This window comes from Macrotis lagotis, chromosome 4, assembly GCF_037893015.1.
Source record: "Macrotis lagotis isolate mMagLag1 chromosome 4, bilby.v1.9.chrom.fasta, whole genome shotgun sequence".
Lineage (NCBI taxonomy): Eukaryota > Metazoa > Chordata > Mammalia > Peramelemorphia > Peramelidae > Macrotis > Macrotis lagotis.
In genome coordinates this window covers 124,372,072-124,396,829 of record NC_133661.1, presented here as the reverse complement: position 1 = coordinate 124,396,829, position 24,758 = coordinate 124,372,072, and the positions used below count along the sequence as shown (strand labels likewise).

Genomic DNA, 24,758 nt, shown 5'->3' with positions numbered 1-24,758 from the left:
CAATCTATTAAATGGAGGTAGAATTTGAATGCAGGTCCTTGACTCCAGTTTCAGTCTACTCCTTAGGCAAGGAAGATAGAAACCAGGAAAAGGAGTGGACCTGGAGTCAGGAGTACCTGGGTTCAAATTCGGTCTCAGACACTTAATATATAATTACCTAGCTGTGTGGCCTTGGGCAAGCCATTTAACACTGCCTTGCAAAAAAAAAAAAAAAAAAAAAAAGGAGTGGACAGAAACCAAGAGGTAGAAAAGCAGGGCAGACAGGGCCCAGGGGCAGGTATCATTGCAGCAGTCAGCTAGAAATTAAGAGACTGCATGCTTGAGAGGTGGCTGCCCTGCAATGAAAATGGGAGAAGCAGCTTCTTTAATGAAACGGGCATCGAGTGGGGGAGGGGAAAGAAAAGGAAGGGGACTCTGGAGAATCTAGAGAAATTTGGGAAGGCTCACTCAGACTGATGCAGATGGAAACCAGCAGAACCAATGCATACTATTCCACTAAAGGAAAAAGAAAAAGCTCTCAAGGCATCAGAATTTAGGTTGATGCAACAATTGATCAACCTTGACTTCAGAGACCTGATGGTAAAACCTGCCTCTTTTCTTTTGTTAGACTCGGCAGACTACAGGTCAGACAAGGGAGCTAGAGCAGGAGAAGAGTAAATGAACACTAGATTGTCTGACCCCTGGCCAGCTTCCCTGCCCCATTGACAGAAGTCTGGATTGATGGCTAAGTGCTGGGAAGAAACCTGGGTCAGAACACAAATAAGGAACAGCCAGTTTTGCATAGTCTGCACATTTAATCACTTAAAAACCTCTAACATCATCTCGCGTCCATTAAATAGAACCCACCACACTGGGCCTGTTTAAATTACAAGAAAAATCACTGTGCACCAACCCGGTATCATACAAAACCAGCCCGGGCCGGCCATGGAGGACAATGGGGGTGGGGGAGGGGTGGAAACACCAGGCTTGTTCCTGGCTGGGAGAGATGACCGCTTCTCACCCTGGTGGCTGGTTAACTCCTAAGGGATTGGGGAGAAAGAAAGGACTCCCAAGTGGGAGATGATTCTGATTGTCCTAATGGGGGGGGGGGTGGAGGTGGAGGTGCAAAAGGCACATCAGAAGAGGGAGATGGGGATGTACGGGTGGGGGGGAGGAAACTCAATAGGTCAGTGCTTTTTCCCATTAGGCACAGTGTGGGGAGGGGGCTGGCGACCCTTATGCCACTGCCTACCTACCCCCTCACTTTTCAGCCCTGGCACAAGGAGAAATGAATGACCCATGAGCCCTTGGCACTACCAACCATTGTTCTTAACACAGAAAAAAATACTCCTTTCTTTCCCTCCACCCCATGACCCCCTATCATCGTTTCTCCCCCTGACCAATGCCCTGTCCTGAGCTCAGGAACTCAGTTTTCCCACCAGGGCCAGGGAGGTGGGGAGGGGAACAGCAGGACAGACGGTATGGGTGTTCCGGCTGCTACCCCAAGTTAAAAATACAAAAAAATCAGCATCTAAAGTGAAATCACAGAGTGAAAATATATCCTCGAACGGCCCCTGAGATCCCCACAGGGGAAAGCAGCATTGGTGGGGTGGGGAAAAACAGGTAGGATGGGGGGAGGGTTCTGGGGATGACCTCCCTCCCCTCCACCCAGGGGCTCCAGAGCTGCGAGGGGGAACAGCCCAGGAAGCCCCGGGCTCAGAAAACAAGGAAGAAGTCCCTGGCTGCACAAGGGGCCTCTGGTCTCCCCGCACAGCAGGAGGGCAGGAAGAGGGATGGAACCGGACACAAGCAGCTCTGCTCATGGCTGGAGCCGTGCCCTGGCACCTGCTGCCAGCCTGGCACCTGCTGCCAGCCTGGCTGAGTGGACGGTACTGAGCTCGCCTGGGCTTCTGGGAAGCAGGGCAGGAGGCACAAGGTGCAGAGATGTGTGCGGGAAGGATGGGGTGGTCCAGGAACACACATGGAGGCAGGGGTGAGGGAGGGTCCTTAGATACACACACACACAGACACACACACATACAAACAAGCTCACCCTCACACACAGACACACAGACACCCTTGAAAGCACCTGCCCTTCTTGGTCCCTTCTAGGACAATCACTTCTATGGCGCGGGCCTCCAAAGCCTGTGGCTTTGAGGGGAAGGACACAGGCTAGGATGGAAAACTGGAGGGGGCAAGAATCCTTGGAGAGGTGTCCTCCAGTTAACCCCCCCCAGACAACAGCTGCCCAGTGCCTCCTGCTGGCTGGATTGGGACCATTATTGCTTTAGAAGGAACTGGAGCAGCTGGAAAGAGCCTGGGTTAGAGGGAAGCAGGAGAATTAAACAAGGGAGGGTTGTGACAAAGAATCTACTTCCCCTCCCTTCTCTCCCCATATAAACCAGCCTGCCACAGCAGCCTCATCCTCAGTCCATCTGAAAAGGGGACAGTCACTGTCCCAGTATCTCATTTCCTTCTCCATCAAAGGTGGGTTTGGGGTGGGGGAGGGATGCGGCATAGACCCCTAGGTGATAGGAAATGCCTTCAAGACTGACTTTGCTCCTATGCTGACTGAGACCCACCCCTTGTCCCCTGCCTCTTCTGCCCCAGAGCTTGTCCCACAGAAAAGCTGGCATGTGTTCCAGCCCTCTACCCCACTTTGGAGGTGGCAGGTGAGGATCTCAGGGCTCCCCAGCTAGCATGAGAGGGGAGTGGGCAGACCCTACCGCTCCATACCCTCCCCTGGGCTGGGGGACCTGACCCAAGTCCCGATATAAAAAAATACTTTGGTGAATTAAAAAGTGCCCGAGGAGGGGGGTGGAAGGTGTGACCAGGAGAGTCAGATCAGGGGAGGGGAAGATCTGGTGCTCATCAAAGGGCACTCTGGTCCTTGATGAAAGCAGTCCTCTCGCCCCGGACCTCGTCCTCGTCAGACTCGGAAGGGCACTCCTCCTGCCAGGCGTCAGGGGGCAGCCCTTTGTAGGATATGATACCACTGTCCAGCGAGTACACTTTGACCCCCCGAAAGCTGAAGCCGGAGCGGAGCTGAAGGATCAGGAAGACGATGATGAAGACCAAAACGATAAAGGCGCAGCTCAGGCCTGCAACAACTACAGGGAGGTGAGAAGGTAGCAGCCCCTCACTGTGAGGGAGCCCTGGAGACTTGAAGCCGGGCTGCCTCCTCTGGGTGCAAGTCAACTCCACCATGTCATAGTCAGAGAAGACGGGGCAGCTGAGGCAGTCTGTGGACTCAGTCCCCTTGCAAGTGGCACAGGAAGGGTGGCAAGGGGAGCAGACATTGGCATGGATGGGCTCCATATTGTTCTCTAGACCATACGGGGTGGTGACAACTTGTGAGATGAATCCTTGGGGACAATGCCGCACACAGTTCTTCTGGTGCAGGGAAAAGCCTTCTTCACACACTAGCAGAGAGGACAGGGAATGGTTAGATCACTCCTGGGTATATCCATGGAATGGCAAATCAAATCAATAAGCACTTATTAACTGCTTACAGCGTACCAGACATCTGATCCAGGGGGCTGAGTTCTCCCATTTGAAAACTATCTCACCTTTAGATGTCACCCATCTGGTATAAGATTAGGAACTAACAGGTGACTTCTCCATCAAACACACAGACAAAGATATAAGAGAGAGAGAGAGAGAGAGAGAGAGAGACAGAGAGAGAGAGACAGAGACAGAGAGAGACAGAGACAGAGAGAGATACAGACAGAAACACACCCATACCCACACCCACCCTGTGGCCTGCTCTCTCTTAGAGGGCCCCATTTTTCCATACCAACCCTGCTGGTCAGAGGTACAAGCCCTTCAGCAAAGACTCACCCACGCAGGTTTGGCTGGAAGTGAGGGTCTTGCAGCCGATGCTTTCAGAGGGTGCAGAGATCCCAAACTCCTCACCAGCTGTACCATACAGCACGAGGGTGAATTTGGTCAGCGTTCCTGCTTCCGGAACAGACAGGGTTAGCTCTTCCCCACTCCTTGTCCCCGACCCCTCCAGCTTCTCAACCCTCCCATACATGCTGCTCCTGCTCCTGGAGCCACAGAACCCCTGAGCCACTCCATACCGTAGTTGTTCGCTTCACTGGTGTTTTCAATTTCGAGGACCCAGTCCCCAGCAGGGTTCTCATCCCAGGAATGGGTAGTCATAAAGGCCCAGTCATTAAACCCATCAGCGGAGTAGTCATGAGGTCTGGGAGGTGGGGGACAACAAAAGAACGTTTCCTCTGGGGTGTGACAGGGTTCCCTAACATCTTTTGAGGGGTAAGGAGCTATTTAGTCTTCATTTGCAGGATCACAGAAAGGCCAGGACTCTCATCTTACAAATGGGATCAGAGGTCCTGAAGTTAATGACTTTAAGAAACACAGGTAGTAAAGGAAAGACCTAGAATTTGAACCCAAGTTTTCCAATTCCAAAATACTGGTTCTCTTCTTTTACTTTATGGGGTCTGGACTGGGGAGGAGAGGGTGTTGCTGCTCGAGAGGAAGGAGGAGTAGTGGTTCATTTCCACCTGTACCCCCTCTTGCTGCTCCAAGTAACAGAGTTATGACCCACAGTCAAATAGATAAATCTGTTGGGGGGTCCCCTGGGGTAAGGAATGCCCTCCCAAAATCCCAAGGGAAGCCTAGACAAAAAATTTCTAGATAGGAAATAGGATTGAGTCTTGGGGAGGGAGATGAGACCCACCTGGAGGCCAGCAAGGTAGAACGGGTGCCCATGGGGCTAACAAGGTAAATGGCCAGGTCCCCACGTCGATTATAGGACAGGGTGAGTCGGGCCTGGGCGTGTTCTAGTCGGGTAATATGGTTCGCCTCTCCCTGGCAGGCAGTCACCTTCTTCCGTACCTCCAACCGTTTCCCTATGTCCCTGCCCAAAAGAGACAACCCAAACTGTCCTCTTAGGAAAGCCCTTCATTCTTCTTCTAACTTAAGATGATCTTCGAGAGATCAGAGAGGACTGAAATCATAAAAAGAGGCATTCAGAAAAAAGAAATCTTCCCAAGGGCTTATACAAGGGCAAGTGTTAGTTGTTCTCAAGTCTCTATACCTGCCCTATTCTGATGAGGGGAGATTTGCCCCCCCACTCCCACTCCCATTCCCTCATGCTCCACTCCCTCACGTGGGCTCGGTGAGGATGTCGACGAGGCACTTGCGCTGTGGGCCCACCGTGGTCCAATTCCGGGCCAATGCCACCATGGCTCCTGCATCTAAGAGTCCATAACCATATGAATGGCTGACTGCAGAAAGAGATGACAGACATGGTTCATGAAAGGGAACAATGCTGAGCTAGCCTGACAAAACCAGGCCCCATCTTTCTTTTCCCAGTCCCCAGGACGTTCCCCCACATCACCTCTGCGCCCGACACCATTAGTTGCCCAGTCATTGGCATTGAGGTGAGCGGGTCTGGAGGTCCGGACCACCAGATGCTGCATGTCACGCCACGTCAGGTTCTTACTGTGGAGGAAGAAGTCAGATTTGAGATGTGCCTCAAGGAAAAAGAAGGAGGGCAAAGAGAATCACGGGGATAACAGAAAGCTCTCCCTCTCCCCAACAAGCTCAAGGCGTCTGAAGCTCAGATGGATTGTGTGGAGAGAACCCCAAGGTTAGTCCAAATAAGTAGAGGGGACCTCCTGGAGTTAGAGGGCTAACCAAGTCAGGACTAACCCAGGGATCAGGTAAGAAGAGTAAACCCACCCCCTTCTTAGCTTCATCCTTACTTGGCCTCCAAGGTGAGGGCAATAATGCCAGCTGCCAGTGGAGCAGAGGCAGAGGTGCCAGTATGAGAATCCGTGCATTTTTGCCTCAGGTCTGTAGTGACCTATAAAGAAAAGAGAAAGGGCCTGACTCCAAGCAGTATTAAAAGAGGGAAGAACCCTTGGCTGTCCAGGGGGTTTTCTAGCATATGAGCTAGGGCTCACTAAGTCCTATCTGGGACACTACTCTGCTGTCTCTTGGGGCCTCAGTTTTCCTGTGGAATGAGAGGGATGGATGAGATTAATGACTGCCAAGTTCACCTCTTATATTCTATGGTTTATGGTTACTAAGCTATTTCTCCCTTATCTAGTCTTAAGCTCTGACTTTCATTTCTAAAACCTGAGCTGGAAAAGGATGGAGCAGGAATTACATGGCAGGAGAGTCCCATCACTGGCATACGGAGGAGAAGCAAAGATGGGGTACATAAAATATCTTCAGCCTTCCCCCTAAAAGGTGCTGTGATGGCCCTAGGGATTGGTCACATCAGCAGTGCCTTTTCAACCCACTACAGAGAGTAGAATTAAGAGGGGGGTCAAAGAGCTCCCCATGATGAAAGTGCTTTTGGGCAACTTCCAGCCCTGCCCAAGGTCCAGAACTCACAATCTGCTTCTCATTCTGGTTGCCGCTGCTGTAGGTGGTGGCAAGAGTGGAGGAGCAGGCTTCACTATACCAGGGCACATTACCAAATTGGGTAGTGCTGCTGATGGACAGGGTGTATATGCTGTTGGTGTAGCCATCACAGTTGCAGCTATCATGCTCCCGGCCCCCATTGCCTGAAGCCCAGACAAAGATCGATCCAAGACCCCCACGGCCCTATAAGAAACAAGAGACAGGTGAAGGGTAATCTCTACAGAAGACGTAGGTGTGGTGGGAGGTATAGATAAGAGCAGGCAGATGATGCTTTGAACCCTTGGAAAGGCTGCCAGAAAGAGAGCATTTGACAGATCAATGAGGCTCCAACTTTTCTTCTTGGTGATCAAATGGCTCCTGTTTCTCCTTGACCCTTGTTATCAATACACCTCCCTGGAACCCTAACCTTTACCTGGTTGACTCCCCGGGAGAACGCCTCTTCAGCCAAGCGGGCTGGCCCATCCACGGTCTTTCCATCATCCTCAGGGCCCCAGCTGGCACTATAGATGTGGATGTGGTTGGGATTTAGTCCTAGAGAACGTGCTTCCACTGCATCAGTCACCTCTCCATCTAGCATGCGCACACCTAGATGGTCAAGGGGAAGAAGGTATAACCTCAGGAACCCCATGTGTCCTTTTTGGGGGCTACAAGGACAGGGCTCAGGCCAGAACTTGGACTTGAAGGAAGTTATAATGAAGTTAGCTGGAAGGGAACTTAGGTATCACATCACCCAATCTAAATGTTTCATTTACAAATGAGGAATCCGAGGCCTTAAGAGGTATCTGGCTAGATCATGGATTTAGAGCTGAAAGAGACCTTAGAGATCACCTAGTTCAACCCCGTTTTACAGGTGTCACAACTGAGGTTCAGGGAAGTTATGTGACTTATCCACTATCACAAGGGTATTAACAATGATGGCACATGGATCAGAAACCAGTTTTGTTGATGCACGAAATATTTAATAAAGAAATCTGACAGAATACTGTTGAGTGGCAGGGAGGAAAGGACATTTATCAGGACTTTCCTAACCAAGTATGAAGCAAATGAGAGACAATGATAATGGTGGGAAGAAATAATGCTTTATTTCAGATGCAAGCCATCTAGAAGGTATAAAAACGAGTACAATAGAAGCCCTGGCTTTGTTCATTCTCCCTTAAGTCAACAGAAGCCTCCTCCCATGCTGTAGTCCAAGACAATCCAATCCTCAGAAGTTAGGGACGTGTCAAGGTGACTGTCTGGGTTCTATTGCCCTTCAGAAGATTCCTAGACTCACCTCCGATTCGGGCATTGTAGGCAACACCAACACCACAGATTCCATTGTTGGCCACAGCAGCCACCTCACCAGCACATCGGGTACCATGTCTGCAGATGCCAAGGGAAACAGTGTTAGGGAAAGAGTAAAGAGAATAGGGGGAATCACAATATTACCTTCTTTCTCAGAAAGACGATCTTGTGGACTAAGAAAGAAATCCTTAACTTAGGACAAATTTATCTAATCAATCTCTCTCTCTCCTCCCTCTTCCCAACTTCTCTACATTCTGACTTCACGATTATTTCCCTTCCTCTGCCTAGGGATCTATTTTTTTTTTTAAGGTTTTTGCAAGGCAAATGGGGTTAAGTGGCTTGCCCAAGGCCACACAGCTAGGTAATTATTAAGTGTCTGAGACTGGATTTGAACCCAGGTACTCCTGACTTCAAGGCTGGTGCTTTATCCACTACACCACCTAGCTGCTAGGGATCTATTCTTAATCAATAATTAGCTCCTTTCTGAAGGCCTTCATTTGACCCTTTGTTCCATGAAATCAAAGTATGATTTCATGGTCCAATCTGGTGATGTGTCCTAACATGACTAAAAGGAGATATTGAGACCACTTTAGCTGCGTTGTATATAAAGATTTTTTTTTCTGATTTGGCCCAATATCGTCCAAGATCACGGGCCTATTCATTTCTAACCATAAGTCCAAATTTCATCCTCCTGAGATAGCTGCTAGGTATATGTTCCTGACTCAGAATGGGAGAGCAGAAAGGTATAGCCAGCAGTAGGGGTGGATTTATGGACTACCATGAAATAAGTTAGCACCCTGGTCCCTACCTAGAAGGGTCCTTTCATGGTTAATACCTGCTTTCTATCTCCTCCCATTTTTAAAAAGTCATTCCTTTCTTGGCTTTGGACAAATCCCCATCCCTTGGCCCTCAATGTTACCTGTTGTCATTCATCTGTGTGTAACGAGGTTGGGGGTCTGGGTCCTGGTCATTGACATCAAAGCTGGCACCAGGATCCTGGGAAGGAACAAGTCTTTTCAGTGGCTATACTAGGAAGGGATAGTGTCTGGTCTTGCCCAACAGATGCCCAGTGATGGCTCATGCACACATTCTGAGCTCCTGAATGAAACAACTATGGCTTCCAGAAATAGTCTTCACCCCTACCACAGTGGGTATAGCCCTGCTTCACTCTCTTGAGTGGTTACATTTGTGGTGCCAAGCCTTCCCCAGAATTCATGGGCCCTGGTCACCTTTGTCTTTAAGATGCACCCCCTACACCAAAGGGTGACTCACATAGTTGCCCTCCAGATCAGGATGGTTCTTCTCAATGCCATCATCCAGGATGGAAACCACAATGCCACGGCCAGTGTAGCCTTGGGACCAGGCCCCTCGAACATTCAAGTCTCGCTGATTCATACCATACTGCAGAGACACTCAGTCAGCATATATACAGACACCCATCAGAAGTCACTCACCACCACCACCCCAAACCCCATTCTTCAGACCTCTAGGGACCCTGCAGAGCTCATCGGCACTCTCCCGGCCTCCCTGTGGTGATGGTGAGCAGGGCCAACCTTACAAGGAGATGGAATAGGTGGTATGATTTGAGGGGTTTCTGAAAAGTCCACCTTCCCCAAGTATTCCCCAATAGCTATCACTGTGCCCCAAATTCTGCAATTAGTAATACTTTTCTGGGCCTTTTAGGAATCCCCTAATAAAATACAAATATCCTTGGGAAGGTTAATATTTTAAGCCTTTAAAATCTGATAAAGATACAGCAAGGGTTAGGTAACAATTACTGTAGACCAATTTGAGGGAGGATTGAGGGATTTACAGAAAAAAAGAAGGGCAATGAGAAAAGCAGCAAATAAATAATTTTGTTGAGACTAAGCCCCTGGAGGATTACTTAAACTACCTTAGCCAGGGCTGGTCAGAGCAAAGAGGCAAAGGTGACAAAAAAGGAAATCAAGATTAGGATGGAAGGGGCATCTAAAGGCTTGGCAAAGGAGAAAAAGTTTACAGATGACAGACTTGTCCCAAAGCTCCCCCAGCTGGGGTACTGGAGGCCAGAGCCCGCACAGAGTCCCAAGAATTCTACATACCAGGTACCACTGCTGGGGAAACTTGGGGTCAGTGGGCTCCATGAATATATCCCGCTTTTTCCGACGTTTTGCCACCTGTTGTTCCAGCCACTGCACCTGGAACATAAAGTTAAGGGGGAGAAGACATGGTGTGGGTTGAGGGGGGAAGGCTAGGAACGAAGAGAAAAGGTGAAGGAAAGGCCACCTCATTAAGGTGTTAGGCACAATGGTAGATAAGCTGCCAATGTAAGTTCAAGATTCCCTTACCATATGGGTCTCTGCTTGGATTGACAGACAAAACATCCACCCCATAAAGGTCAAATATTTCCACATCTATAATGTATTAGATTAATATTTTGTTTTTGGAAATTTGCAATATCCTTTGAGATAAGTGGAGACAACTTGGAGGGCAATTAAGTCAATATAGAGAATTATGTCCCTAGAGTCCCCAACTTTCCTGTCTCATACAACAGAGATGCCATCCTTCTAACTCCCTCTTAATTTCCTTTTTCCCTTCCCACCCTCCCCACCCCCCCCAACCAGGACCCAAGATTCTGCCATAAAATGAGTCTATGTGGCAAGCATACTGAGCCTCAGGCTCAGTAAAACCCTTGTAAAGTTTATGCTACTGGACCCAAGATACTCCCATTATGTAGGGAGGGAGAGGCAGATTGGACTCCAAGGTCTTCTCCTATTCCTACCAGATATCACCCCTGCCTCAATCATCAAGGAGAAGCCTCCAAGAGAGGAAAGGGTTATACTTACTTGGGGTTCCCTCTGTAGTCGGCTGTGATGGGGGCGGTGGGGTGACAGTGATCTTTTCACTACTGCCCGATGCCAAAAATGGTAATAGTCCCCAAAAATCTGAAATCAGGTAAGAATGACTGAGTCAGCATTCCACCTGAGGGATTCATGAGTTTTTGATTTATCAATCTTCAGGAATAGGTAGAAGGGACTAGATCCGCTGGTGGAGATAAACTAAGACAACAGCAAGCATGCAGATATGGCCAGGTAGGAAGACCAGGTAAGCCATGGTTCTTGCCTTTCCTCTCAGAACCAACTTTTTTTTTTTTTTTTTAGGTTTTTGCAAGGCAAATGGGGTTAAGTGGCTTGCCCAAGGCCACACAGCTAGGTAATTATTAAATGTCTGAGGCTAGATTTGAACTCAAGTACTCCTGACTCCAGGGCTGGTGCTCTATCCATTGCACCACCTAACTGTTCCCCCCCACTTTTTAAGAAAGATTTTATTTATTTTGAGTTTTACAATTTTTCCCCCATTCTTGCTTCCCTCTCCCCACCACCTACAGAAGGCATTCAGAACCGGCTTTCAATGTTGCTTTTTAGCCTTCGGGTTGAAAGGTAAGGCTATTCTAGAATTGCTTTTTTCATTTAATTTGTTCCATCACATGCATAAAAATGTTTAATTTTTTCCCTTTGAGCAATCTAGAATTAGAGGAAGACAACCCTTCACCCATTCTCTGTGGTTGCTACTGGGCACAGTTTAATCTTCTACCAAGCGGCACTCTTGAGTTTAAGAGAGGATATTAGTTATGCTGCCCTGGGACAATCTAGGAAACTCAGCTCTTAAAAATGGAATTGTTTTTGCAGCCCAGATGAGGGAAATCTAGGGAACTAGGGCATGAGGGGCCCACAGCCGCTTCTCCAGGAGGGCAAATCCCATTACCAGAACAACTCAAAATGGCCACAAATTTTTTTTTACTGAAATTTTACTGAGCCAAAGTCTCCATCATACAGAAGTTGTAAATTGATGGGTCTATGCTGGGCTCTTCTGATGTCTGAGTCTTGTGTCATCCTAAGCTCCCTTTCTCTCACTCTATTTGTTCTTAAAAATATCCTACACCTCAGCAAGCAACCCTCATAGCAAAGAAATCGCTATTTGAGAGGAGGCAGACTGTGTGTGTCTGTGTCTTGTGTCTGTGTCTACACACAGACACGTGGGCATGCTCACATGTGTGAACATAATCAGGAGAGGCAGTGGTGACACAGTGGGGAGAGAGCTAGGAGTCAGTACAATTGGGTCCAAATTTTAGCTCCAGCAATCACTGGTGCAGATGAAAACAAGTTACTTTCCCTCAGTGATCTCATCTGTAAAATGGGCATGATATTTAAATCACCTTTCTCAAAGGTACCTGGATAGATACTTGTGCAAACCTTAAGATGCCATGCAAACCTTAAGATGCTGTGCAAAAGTGAGCTCTTGTTCTGTTTTGACTGAGGTCCCATTCCTGGATACCTCCTATGGTCTGAGAGCTGGAGGACACAAGGTTCTTCTTTTAGAAGAACTTAGACTTGCCTCCCCTTCCTCCCTCATTGTACTGGCCCAGAAACATGGATTACCCCATTGGCTCATCAGGTGCCCTGAAATATCTGAGAGACTGGAACTCTCTACCATTCAACCGGGTAAGAGCAAAAGCAGTTGTTTGGTGCCAAGCTAAGGAGAGGACAGCCAAAGCTAATTTTCACAAAACACTAAACAAAAGTCACACCACTCCTACTCTGGAGGCCAAACAGGAACTGGAACTTCCTGCCACATGGGCAAGGGTCAGAGTCTTGCTGACCATCCCAAAGCAAGGAACTCTGCCCAGCCCCTGGAGAGAAGTGCCTACCTTCCTCTGCTCCCAAGCCACTGTTTCCTACATTGCCCGGGGTCCTCTGAAACTAGATGCTTCACCCTGAGCTCCCCTCTTCTACTCATTTTCCCAAATTTCCAAAAATAGTTTGCATTGAAGGAAAATAATAGTTTCTCCCTCCCTAAAGTTTGATAAATAAGTACCAGAGAGCTGAGCTTGGCTGGCCCATTAACTGAAAGAAACATTGAGAAATAGGACCTCCCCTCCCCCCCAAGCCCCCAACTCTCCTTCCAAGGTTAACCCTTCTGTAGCAGGGTAAGAGACTACAGACTCACCGGTCCCAGGTTGAGGAATCCATGCTTTTGGGCCACTCTGTTTGCTTCAGTTAGGCCCCCAGGGATAAACACTGCCCAGGTGTTGGTATAAACCTTCTGGGTGAGGACCTCTCCAACCAAAAGAAGCAAAGCAGCTACTACCGTCCACTGCAACCAGGGCCTCAGCTCCATGGGGTGGGCGGGCAGAGCCCGGGGAATCCCACTTCCCTCTTATAGGTTCAATGCCTGTGCCTGATCAGAATGGCTTTGGTCTCAGGCTCTTGCTCGGTGTGCTGAGCCCTGGAGTGGGTGGGTGGGAGCATGTGGCCAAGCCAAGGAGGGCCAGATGGAGCAGGACTCAGGGCCACTAGCTCTGTTAAACAATGGAAAAGAAGGAAATTAATTCATTTGAGTTGTCCCTTCCAAGACAGAGTTGCTCCCTCCCTTACCATAATTTTGCCCTAAAAAGTGCTTTTGCAAAAAAAAAAAAAAAGTCTTCTCCAGAGAAACTTGGCATTCTATTTCCATCCCTCCAGCATCAAGGTCTCTTGTGGGACAACACATGACTGACCCCAGATGACAACACAAACCCTCAGTTCTTACACTCAGTATACTGCGCAACAGAAGTGTGTGTGTGTGGAAAAACAAAATTCAGAGACTGACTCATTCAAGATTGGTTCCCACCAGGAAGAAGTCAATATGGGCCCAACAACCTCAATTCTAGATCCTTTCTTTGTCTGGTCTATATATAGTTCCAGTGAGTTGTTAGCATGTGAAAGACAAACATCAGAGAACAGGATCAATCTAGTTCGGATCTGGGACTTTTTGCCACTTGTGTCAAATGGACACACAAGAGTTTTATTTCTACTAGTGTAAATACGGACAGAGTTCCCAAAACTGGGAGCATCTCTTTTCCTTTGGGTTAAATCCAGAGGCACTCAACATCTAGCCCAGGAATGAAGGCCTGGGGTCTTTTCTGTTCATTGATCCTGTGGTTTTCCTTTAGGGTACCACTTTTTCTAACTGTCCCTGATTAGCCGGGGGGTGGGGTGGGAGTTTACTGTCTCAGCAATGCCCATAATAGGAGACCTGCCAGCTTGTTAAGACTGGGTGGCATCAGCACCCCCACGCAAAAGAGCACATATACCGTGTCTTACGTAACCTAAGCCACGGGCTGCCCAGGCAAACATAGCTTGCTAAGCCAGGGAGCTAAGGTGAGGCAAGAAATCAATAGGCTGTGTGTTGCCTCTCCTCCTCCCTCAGCAAACAAACAACGGGACCGTTCTGCCCACATTCACATAACTGTCCCTTACATGGGCCCCCAACCCCTACAAGAAACCACACCAAGCCAATTCCTGAGCTAAAAATGTACCCATGGAAGTCTGGAAGAGAGACAGAGTTGTGACACCTCTTAGGACTCAGGATGCTGGCCTAAGGAAGGCTGGTTTTGTGCATGTGTGTCTGTCTGACTGTCTGGCTCTCCCTAGCTTGGGGTTCCACATTTATAAGCATCACCGATCTACAAGAATTACTATTTTCTTCTGCCCCAAGTTTTGAAAGTGATGCCCTAATCTAGCAAAAGAAAAACCAGAAAACACCTCATCTATGAAACAGATATCAGACCAGGACCTATAACTAGGGTTCCCCCAAGTCATAGCTAAGAGGGGGATGATGAGGTGGTTCAATGGATTGAGTTTTGGGGCCTACAGTCAAGAAGACGATTTCAAATTGGTCTTTAGACATTTATTAGCCATGTGATCCTGGGCAATTTATTTAACCCATCTGCCCCAGTTTCCTCATTTGTAAAATGAGGAAAATTAAGAGTAACTTCCTTACACAGTTGTGGCAAGAGTCAAATGAGATATTTGTAAAACACTCTGCATGTCAAATGGAAAATAAGGGGGCATGTCAATACTGGATAGAATAAATCCAGGGTCAACCACACCCCTTTGCCAGTCCTGTCCACAGTCTCCAACAGGAAGTGGCACCCTCCCCCTCATCCATATAGTCAGAATTCTACATACCACACTCCAGACTCTAGTGGGCCGCCATGTGCGCGTGTGTGCGCGCACACACACACACACAACCACCACCACCTGTACTTCCTAGGATATTTTCAGTTTATACCAAAATAACTTGACAGCTGATAGCTGCATCCATCCACTATCTTCTCCCTCCTAACCCTCCCCCAACCCCAAGATGAGCCAGTGTCTTCATAGGGAGGGGCTTAAGGAAGAACTACCCCTGAGACAGCACAGAATGGTTGGAAGGGAGAAGTCAGACTTTTTTCCATCTATTACTCGAGGACCTCAGCCTTTATAAAAATGCCAGGAACCTGCAGGAGCTAAACTGTAGCCCAAGCATAAAACTGGCTCAATAAAGCTAGTTTCTGATCTCTGTGGGATCAAGCAGCAGCTGCCTGATGTTAAAGGTGATTAACCAACTATTTAATTACCCTGCACAGTCCTTACAGCTCTGAGGGAAAGCAAGTTTGAAGTTGAACTAAAACATCATTCCTCTTTCCCAGTGCCCTGTACCCTCTTCCTCTTTCCCCTAAAGCACTTGCCTCCCTTCCCAGATGAAGGAGGATGTCACCAGCCCCTCGTCAAAAGGAATAATCCTTAGACCTCTGCCTTGAGAAAGACCATCATACAAGCATCTCAGTTGGTTGGCCTGAATGGAAGCTGAGGCAGCCAAAACTTTAAACAATGGGCTTCCCCACCGCCCCCACCCTAGACTCTGACTCACCCACCAAGTTCTAACTCGTCTACAACTGAGGCTGTTTCTTCATTGAGATACAAATGAGCCCCTCACACAGACACACACACACACACACACACATAGATACACAGACGCATTACAGATTTGGCTCTGAGTCTCTCACCCACTCCAGGGGAACTGTGCTAGGGTCTAAAAGGTTTTTTTGGAGATGATTAGTCAAAGTCTCTTTTCCTTTCCAAATCAGATTACTAAAGTGGCCGGACGAAAACCTGGAATTGCGGGCAGCCTCGGTGATTTTCCAAGCTAGGATCCCTGTAAGGTAGGGTTCCTCCCAGCCACATCATAGTGTGGCTGAGGCACTGACAAAGCAGTGTGACAAAACTCGGAATCATCCTGGAAGCTTGATTCCAGCTTGGTAAAAGGCGAGCCAGGCCCACTTAGGAGGGCTAAGGGGAGGGTATGAGCAGGGTCTCCGGACCAGACCACACAAAGCTGTCAAACAAAATGCAGACCCGACCCGACCCTCCAGTCCTGGGTCCTCTGTCCGCGCCATCCATCCGACCGGTTCAGGTGCTTTCTCTGGAAACCACTTTTCCTCCTGTCTTCAATGGGGAGGGGGAGGAGGGGAGGCGGCGGCGCGGGGGCTGGAGAAAGGAGATTTCAACTACCTTATGTGCTCTCTCCATCTGCCCGACATTTGTAAATGCTGGAGAATGCAGCAAGCCCCTGGCGCTGCGGCCGGCCTAGCTCAAGGATGCCAGCCCCGGGGGGCGGGGGCGCGGCGGCAGGGGGTCCCCGGGCTCGGGCCCCCTGTGCCCCAGGGCTGGCCGGGGGACGCGGCTCAGAGCTGTCCAGCCCCGCCGGCTCCATTTCCTCGGCCCCGGTCCTCCCCGAGCCTCTCCAGGGTCACGAGTGCCACAGAGGCAGAGGAGGGTAGGCCTCGGGGAGGGACCGGGGCCCGGGGCCGGGGGCCCCTCGGGCCGGGCGCAGGCAGCACCTGCCCCCCCCACAGGTAGGGGCGCCCGGGAGGGGGCTGGCCCGGGAACAATGCCTCCAGCCTCCCCCTCCCGCGGCCGGGGCGCCCCGCCGGTCCCTCCGCGGCCGGGGGTGGGCGGCCGTCCCCGGGGAGGGTGGAGGCTCCCTCCGGATCGTCCCCCGGACCCGGCGGCCAGCAGGGGCCAGACGTGCACTTCCTGGGGTCAGTGGGTCTGTGTGGTCCCCAGTGGAAAAGTACCAGAGTGGGCGGCAGCTGGGGGCCCCCTCCCCAGGGGGGCTGCGCGCCCGCAGGCAGGCTTGGGGCGCCCCCCCCGGCCCCGGTCCCTCTTCCCTGGGGGGGGGGGCTGATGGATCCGGTCGGGCCGGGGTCACGGAGGAGCCCGGCGAGGTCCCGGCCCCCCGCGGCGCCCCCGGCCCCGGCCCCGGCCCGCCGCCGGCCTGGCCGTGGCCCGAGCCCGGGGCCCCGCTCGCGGGCTGCGGGGGAGCCCGGTCCCCGGGCGCGATCCCAGGAGCGGCGGCGGGGCCCGGCCCGGGCTCCGGGGGCTCCGGACGCGCTTCGCGGCTTACCCCAGGGAGCTCGGGCTGCGGAAACTTTTCCGGGTGGCAGCGCGGGCGCAGGGCCCCGGCCCGCCGAGCGCGGAGCCCCGGGCGGCGGCGGCGGCGGCGGCGGCCTCGGCTCCGGCGCCCGGGTCCGTCCCGGCGGCGCGGCTCAGCGCCTCGGCGGCGGCGGCGGCGGCGGCCGGGCTGGCGGGCGGGGAGGGCTGCGGGGGCCGCCCGGCCGCGGAGCCGCGCTTGTTTACTCGGGCCGCTGTCAGCGGCGGCGGCGGCGGCGGCTCCGGCTCGGGCTCGGGCTCCTCCTCCTCCGCTGGGCCGCCGCGCCCGCCCCTCCCCCTGCGCCCCGCGCCGCCTCCGCTCCGCGCCGCGCCGCGCCGCTCCGAGCCCGGCCCGGCCCGGGGCTCCCGCCGCTCCGCGGCCCGCCCTGGCCCCCCCCCGGGAGCAGGGCTCCGCCCGGGGGGCCGCGGGACCCGCGCCGGAGCCTCCCCCGCCCCGGCCCCCGCCGCTGCGGGCTCACCGTGTGCCGGCGCTGACGAGCCGGGGCCCTGCTCTCAGGCGGCTTCCACTCCGCAGGACGCGCCCGGCCCGCCGCCGCCGCCCCGCGCGGACGCCCCGGAGCCCGGCCCGCCGCCCGGAGGAGTGCACGCCCGAGACTTTCTGGGTCCGGCCAGCCTCACCTTTGGCCCCGGGAGGCTGCTTGCGGCGCCCCCGAGGCCCAAGGTGAGTTTGCCTTAGATAAGGCGGAGGCGTCTGCAGCGTCACGGCCTCGCCCAGCCCAGCCTGTGGTCAGCCCGCCAGGTGCCCGAGCGCAGGCTGGGGGCCCGCTCCGGGGGTGCCCAGCGCTCTGACTCCGGCCTGGACCGGCCCCGGCCGTCCGCGGAGTCCGCTCCCTCTCATTTACAGTGGTTAAACGCGATGACCAGGGGTCGGGTTGGAATAAATGCTAGGAGCAGATTATTTTTTTTTTAATGTTTTTGTTTTTCCTCATTTCTTGAGGACGAGATGCCGTGCCGAAGCAACGTGAGGAGACTCATCCTGATATCATGCTGGAAACGATCCATTCTGTCTTGGGAAAGATGTGGATCCTGGAGGCACTCAGATAATTGTTTGCCAAATAAAATTCATTGACTTGCTCCGTCAGGCTTTGGGTTCACCTCCTTCCTCCCTTCACTGCTTCTCAGTTCCTTTCCTGGTCAGGAAGGATGACCTCTCCCAAGGAACACTTACCTAGGCCCCAGGCAGAGGTGACTTGAGGGTCTTTGCAGACTCTGTGAACCCCCTCTTAACCCTATGCCTTCCTGGGAACAGGGAGAAAAGCTTTGTGAGTGAGCTAGAATGGCAAACTTGATGCCCGCACCATCCTTTCTCCCAGACCTCCAAACGATGGGACCAGCAGAGTAAGAGGTGTTAAGCCTGGTGTAGCCCTCCCCAGGGGTAGCTCAGGCCCTGTGCCAGGACCCAGTTGGGAGAACAATACCACTGTGTCAAGTATGGTCAGGAAATGATGCAAGACTCTTCCTCTGACAGGCTTGAGAACCTGGATAAGGGGAAATTGGGAAACCAGGCTGGCCACCCAGACCCAAAGACCTAAGAGTCCTTTGTTGTCTTGTGATGAAGCAGAAAGATAAATTGCAATAAAAGTAATGAAGCAGATGAATGCCCTTTGAGTCTAAGGTTATTGGGTCTTTTTTTCAGACCAAAACAATGGTTTATTATTTCAGCATTCGGCAACATCTCAGTCATCAAAATAAAAATTCTAATACCAAAGGATGGAAGGAAGACTTATCTAGTCATAGGCATGGCATAATTAGGTGGACTGCATCTGGAGCTCCCCAGGGTGAGGGTGGGAACACTTCTCCGTCTCAACCATTCTCTACCACTGTCTACATCACTTCCACCTCTGAGAAGCCCAAGGAGTCAGCATTAGAGACATCAGACACCACCCATAGCTGCTGTGTCCACACCCCTTGTCCCCCTCTTCTGCAACCACAACTTCTTCATCACCTTACCAAACTTCTTGTGATCGCCCAGGTGGGGAAGTTTGATGTGGCCACCTGCTTGTAGGCCTGTGCTCAGCTTGGAGGAGTACATCATATTATAGTCCAGGTGGGGGTTCCACATGAACTCATGGTTCTTGGTCTTAAAAAGGGTTTTGATCTGAATGAGTCCCTGGCAGAAGCTTGTAAACACCTGACTCTCAGGTATTTTCCTCATTGATTCCAGAAAGATCTTGTTTCCCTACCATCAAACCAATTTCCCTGCCATTGGGCCAAGTCCTGGGCCACACCAGAGGCCAAGAGGAGTGGAGAGACCTGCCGAAGAAGAAGTGGTTATCAATCTGCTGCTGTTTCTACTCAGTCATGTTCTTCCCATTCAGGTCACCTTCCAGGCTGACCAGAGCTTCTCTATGTCTACAATGTGGGGGCAGGCAGAATCCTTGGCTGCTCCAGGCAGTTCTAACACCAGAATGCAGCACATAGTTGGGATCCAGGTCATCACCACCCTGCACATTGTCAGGGTTAAGATCTGAAATCTTTTAGCCTCTGTGTTGGTCCTCAATGACAGAATCAAACAGTTCCTTGAACATCTCATAGCTCTCTTCATCTCCCAACCACACAGCCCAGTCATGATGAATGTGTGCTCTGGATAGTCCACACTGTGGACATCATCCACCATGAAGCCACAGGCTGTAGCCTTATCCCAAGAGTTTTTCCATAGTGTTCTGGCATCAGCACTTTAGCCATGTGGTAACCATAACAAGGGGAGGGCTACACCAGGCTTAATATCTCTTACTCTGCTGGTCTCATCATTTTCAGATCTGGGAGAAAGGGTGGTGTGGGCATCAATTTTGCCATTCCAGCTCACTCACAAAGCTTTTCTCCCTGTTCCCAGGAAGGCAAAGGGTTAAAATGGGGTTCACAGAGTCTGCAAAGACCATCAAGTCACCTATGTGGGGGGGGGGGGGCTAGGTAGGTATTACTTGGGAGAGGTCATCCTTCCTGACCAGGAAAGGAATTGAGAAGCAGTGAAGGGAGGAAGGAGGTGAACCCAAAGCCTGTCAGAGCAAGTCATTGAATTTTATTAGGTAAACATCCCCCAGGTAGTGGGACTTCAGCATGTTGTGGAATAGGACTTTGGGGGGTTGCAGAAAGGAAGAGGTTCAGAAAGTGCTGCCACTGCTAAGCAAAAATCTCAAGCCACCTTAGCTCCAACTCAGTCATCCCAAGTCTAAGGTTTGAAAAAGCAACAACAATCTTATGAAGGAGAGAGAACCCATTTTACAGATGGAAATACGGGGACTTTGATTTGCTTGTGATAACTTCAGTAAATAACTGAAGTAGAATTCAGTGATTACTCTAAGAAGGAAATCCAGCCCCAGGCTGCAGTTAAACCAGAGGGGGTTCTCCTCTGGTCTGTAGGACCCTTTGAACTGGTGAATATAGGGCCAGATTATTCTCTGTGTCAGCAGGTAACTGACATTAGAGGTGAGCTTAATGCCTTCTTGTTCCCCCCAGATATCTCCCTACTAGCCTCCCCATGCTGCTAGGTAAACCTTTACAAAAGTAAAAAAAAAATGAAATGATCTCTGTCCTCAAGGAACTTACATTCTCTCAGGGGAAAATAATACATGTGAATGTTAGAAAAAATATGGACAATAAATACTAGATAAAGTTTTGGAGGGGATGGGAATGGAAGGCACTATCTGGGTGATTTGGAAAAGCCTCTTGTAAGACAGAATGCTTGAGTTGACCTTTAAAAAAATCAAGACTAAAAAAAAAAACCTAAACAAAAATCAAGACTTTAAATGAGAGGCAAAGATGATGAGGGAATGCATTTCAGTCATGATAAACAGACATGGAGAAAGAAGACAAAATGTTGTATGTGAGGATCTACAAGTAGGCCAGTTTGACTAGATGGAAAAGTGCATGATAGGGAGTAATCTATAATAAACCTTTTAAAAGGTAGGGTGAAGGCTTTTAAATACCAGAGGAGTTTGTTTATGTTCTTAGAGAAATAGGATACCACTGGAACTTTTTAAGCAAAAGAGGGACATGGTTAGGCCTGTGTCTGAGAAATATGAGGGGTATGAGGAGGATGACTTAGAAAAGAGAGAGACTCCAACCAGGAAGACCATATTGGAGGTTACTGCCATGGTTCTGAGAGTCTTCATCTAAGCTGGTGGCAGTGTGAGTGAAGAGAAGGTAACAGATTCAAGAGATATTGGCACCATGCTTAATGTGATCCAAAACACATTTTCTCCAGAAAGGCCCCTGCTAGATTGAACTGCTAATAACTGGATTGACAACTAACCATTATCATTAATAATAATAATAATAATAATAACAACAACAAAATAATAATAAATGGTCTTTAAATAGCACTCTAAGGTTTACAGAGCATTTTTCAGATAATTAATCCCATTTTATTCTCATAACAACCCCGAGAGGTAGGTCCTGGTATTATCCCTAGCAAACTAGGTAAAACAGTGATGCACAGCCAGTAAGTAGCTGACTCTGTATTTGAATCTTGGTCATCCTGAGCTCCAAGACCAGCACTCTATCTATTGCCTAGCTTCATTTATCAATTTACCTTTAGATGGAGGGTGGGAGGAAAGCAATAGGAATTAGTTCTGGAGTGTGCCCTAGTAGAGCAGGCCTCAGTAGGTACAAAATCATGGCTCCAGGTAAACTGATGAGTATCCTAAGAGCTCTGTGGGTCAAGAAAACAGAAATGAGAGGAGAGCAAGATACTAAAAGAGAAAATTATCTACTTTCCAATTATGCCTCGGACTGGCACTGCAGAGCTGAAGAGGAGGGAGTCTAGCTTGCCCCAGTTTTTCCTCTAGTTTTTAGAATCATAGAAAGACCTGGATTATTCTAAGACTGATCTGGGGTTTGGGGCTAATAAAGTCCAGGATCTCAGAGGACTGCCCCAGGCTGATTCAAAAGCAAACTTAAACTTCCAAATTTATTCCTATAGAGCATTTTGAAAAAAAAACAAGAGATAACAATCATTTTGGCACAGAGGTCATAGCTAGTTCCAGAATCAGGAAGATATACAAGTTCTACCTCTGACACACATTGACTGTGTGACCCTAAGCAAATTATTTAAGCTCTTGGTGCGCCAATGAAATCATAGACTTGACCACCCTGTTTTCCAGCTTCCTCCATCCAGCAAAAAACATATTGTCATGGACTGTCACAATTGGAAGGGACCTCAGAGATCTAGTTCAATCCCTTTATTTTTTACAGATAAGAAAATTGAGGCTCAGAAATGTGTTGTATTCAGGACCACACAACTAGTTAGTGGATGAGCTGGAACAAGTACCTAGATCTCTACTTCCTTTGGTGACTTTTCCATAATAATTAAGGGGAAGGGAACCCTGGTTTCTGATCAACAGGTATCCTTCTCACACCCAATTACTTAACCAAAGGCTTTGGTAAAGACATAATCCTCTTTCTAAAAAGCATATAAAAATTTGGATAACATCACCAACTGGATCTGGTGGCTTCCCATTCTGATAGTTGCTTCTGTTTCCTTCTGGACGATTGATTGTATAAAAAAGAGGATTCTTCAGCCTAGTTTTACTCCAGTCAGTTCCTGGGGTAATTCCTAGGAGACAGTTCTAGTCAAGATGCTTTGGAAAATTTCCTTAATTTCCCTTATATAAAGGATATAAACTAGGCTTCTGAGGGCAGTGGGGAGGGGTTGGGTCTGATTTGTGGCTGGTGACACATCTCCCACAGGGACTTGTTACTGGGAATGACAGGCCCTTCTCATATTCCCATTTATTAGGGTGGGTGGGTCTTCTCTTCTTCTTAATGTGCATTTACCTTCCTGAAAGATACACTATATGTAGTAGGAACATAATAAATGCTTGTGGAATGAATGTACTTTATAGTAATTTTTTTTTGCTTAATGCTTTCCTTCTGTTGAACATATGTTTCTATGTTCCATTGACCTCATTCATCATCCAGCTCATTGTTATGTACAATTAGGCCCTCAATAAATGCCTTTTGATTTACTTTGTTCAAATTAGAGAAATATCTTGCACTTCTATAATACTTTTTATATAGTATCTAATTTGGTTTTCATAAAAGTTTTTCCAGGTGAATAATCTCATCCCTATTATATGGATGAGGAAGCTGAGGTTTGCTGAAGGTCATATGGCTAGAGAGTGATAGGAAGCAAAGGCTTTGAGTTTTTCATTGAATTATAGGATTTCATAGTTGTAAGAGACTTGAGAGGTCTTGAATGCTATTTGGATTCTATAATTTTTGGACAAGTAAGTCATCCAACCTCCATTTGAAGACCTTAGGTGATGGATAAGAAACCCACTGTCTCCAGAGACAGCCATTCCTATGTTTATATGACTGATCATTAGGAAGTTTTTCCTGATGATCAATCTAAAACTGCCTTTCTGAAAATTTTACCCAATACTCCTAGTTCTGGCCTCTGGGGCCAAGAATTACAAATCTTAGCGCTCTAATTTATGACATTACTTGGAGATAATTATCATCTTCCCCTTCTCTAGGATTAACATCTTCATTTCCTTCAACTGAACTCTAATAAATGGGAATATGAGAAGGGCCAGTCATTCCCAGCTTCAGGTCCCTCTGGGAGATATGTCACCAGCCACAAATCATGGCATAGTTTCTACCATCTAAGTTTCCCTCCTCAGAGTGGTCCAGCTTGTCAATGTCTTTCCTAAAACATGGTGCCCCAAAATGAAAACAATACTTCACAAGTGCTCCAACCAATAAAGGACTTTCCATGATAGCAGTAGTGTGCCATCCCACCTTTCTGCTCCAATTGGTGAATCCTCCTGGAGCTTCCATTTTATGGGGGACCCTCTCTGGCCTTCATTCTCTTCCTGGTCTTGATCTTGGTTTACCAACTTCAAAAGCATATTCCCAACTAGTTACCTTCCCTCCCCGCCCCCCCCACCCCAACTTTTTCTGTTTGCTTTTATGGGTTATCTTTTCCCCTTTAGAATGTTAAACTTTTTGAGGTTCAGGTTCACCTTTCTTTCCACTTGTATTTATAATCCCAGTACTTAGCACAGTGCCTAATACATAGTAAGTACTTAATAAATCCTTCCTTCCTTCCAGTCCTTACCTAGGCAAGGACCACATGTCTTGCCACTCATGTGAAAAAAAAAAAGACATTTCTTGATTATTCTGAAGCTGTTATACAATTTGTTCATTCTCTAGGATTACTGCTTCAGTTTCTTCCTCCTGATCCCCATCTTTATAGCTTCTCTTGCACTTTCCTGCCCTCACAGGAGATTTATAAGGCCAGAAAAAGGAGAAGAAATTCCAGAGCTCTACAAAATGCAGATAATTGGCAAAGGCTTCTTTACTGACTGAATTATAAGCAGTAGTACTGGTAAAAGAAGTTTGGTGAGGCAGGAGGGAAATTGCAATTAAATGGTTTTATTTTATTCATTGATTTCAGTTATCTATGTGGCTCCTACACCATTACTCTGGATAAGTTTGCCTAAACCTAAAAAAAAAAATGATCTGGAGTAGGAATTCCAAACAGTTTGTAGGCTAGTGAGGAAGGCAGCTTTGTACCTACCTTCAAAATTCATCTCAAGTAACACTTCCTGCATGAAGTCTTCTTTAATGCTTCCAATTGGAAGTAACTTGTCCTTTCTCAAACACATAACATTTTATCTTTTTTTATGCACTTATGTTCCAACTTGTGTTGCATTTTTGTGTGCTTACCAAATTTCACATTACTGGGTTATAAGCCTCTTGAACTTTCAGGGATTGAGTCTTTCTTCTCTTTATAACTTTCTTAGTGCCTAGATATAGTGCACCTCATCTCTCTGGGAGATGCTAATGAATGTCTGT

General features: G+C 49.0%; 1 protein-coding gene across 3 annotated transcripts; it reads right to left on the bottom strand.

The window, feature by feature from the left end:
• Positions 1 to 580: 580 nt before the first annotated feature.
• On the bottom strand, positions 581 to 17,509 carry FURIN (furin, paired basic amino acid cleaving enzyme). Of its 3 annotated transcripts, none has more exons than XM_074234040.1 (17): positions 17,417 to 17,509; positions 12,649 to 13,000; positions 10,488 to 10,586; positions 9,744 to 9,839; positions 9,147 to 9,215; positions 8,935 to 9,063; positions 8,582 to 8,658; positions 7,652 to 7,740; positions 6,791 to 6,963; positions 6,349 to 6,561; positions 5,712 to 5,812; positions 5,345 to 5,448; positions 5,114 to 5,231; positions 4,682 to 4,861; positions 4,062 to 4,186; positions 3,820 to 3,936; positions 581 to 3,401 (listed from the first exon to the last, which is right to left on the bottom strand). In XM_074234040.1, the coding sequence occupies exons 2-17, from the start codon at positions 12,817 to 12,819 to the stop codon at positions 2,851 to 2,853; spliced, it is 2,412 nt and encodes an 803-aa protein (XP_074090141.1). In that variant the 5' UTR covers positions 12,820 to 13,000; positions 17,417 to 17,509; the 3' UTR covers positions 581 to 2,850. The 3 variants fall into 3 exon arrangements, with proteins under 3 accessions (XP_074090141.1, XP_074090140.1, XP_074090142.1); XM_074234039.1 differs by lacking the exon at positions 17,417 to 17,509 and adding an exon at positions 16,912 to 16,997; XM_074234041.1 differs by lacking the exons at positions 9,147 to 9,215; positions 17,417 to 17,509 and adding an exon at positions 16,912 to 16,997 and having other exon boundaries at positions 587 to 3,401.
• Between the last annotated feature and the right edge of the window lie 7,249 nt (positions 17,510 to 24,758).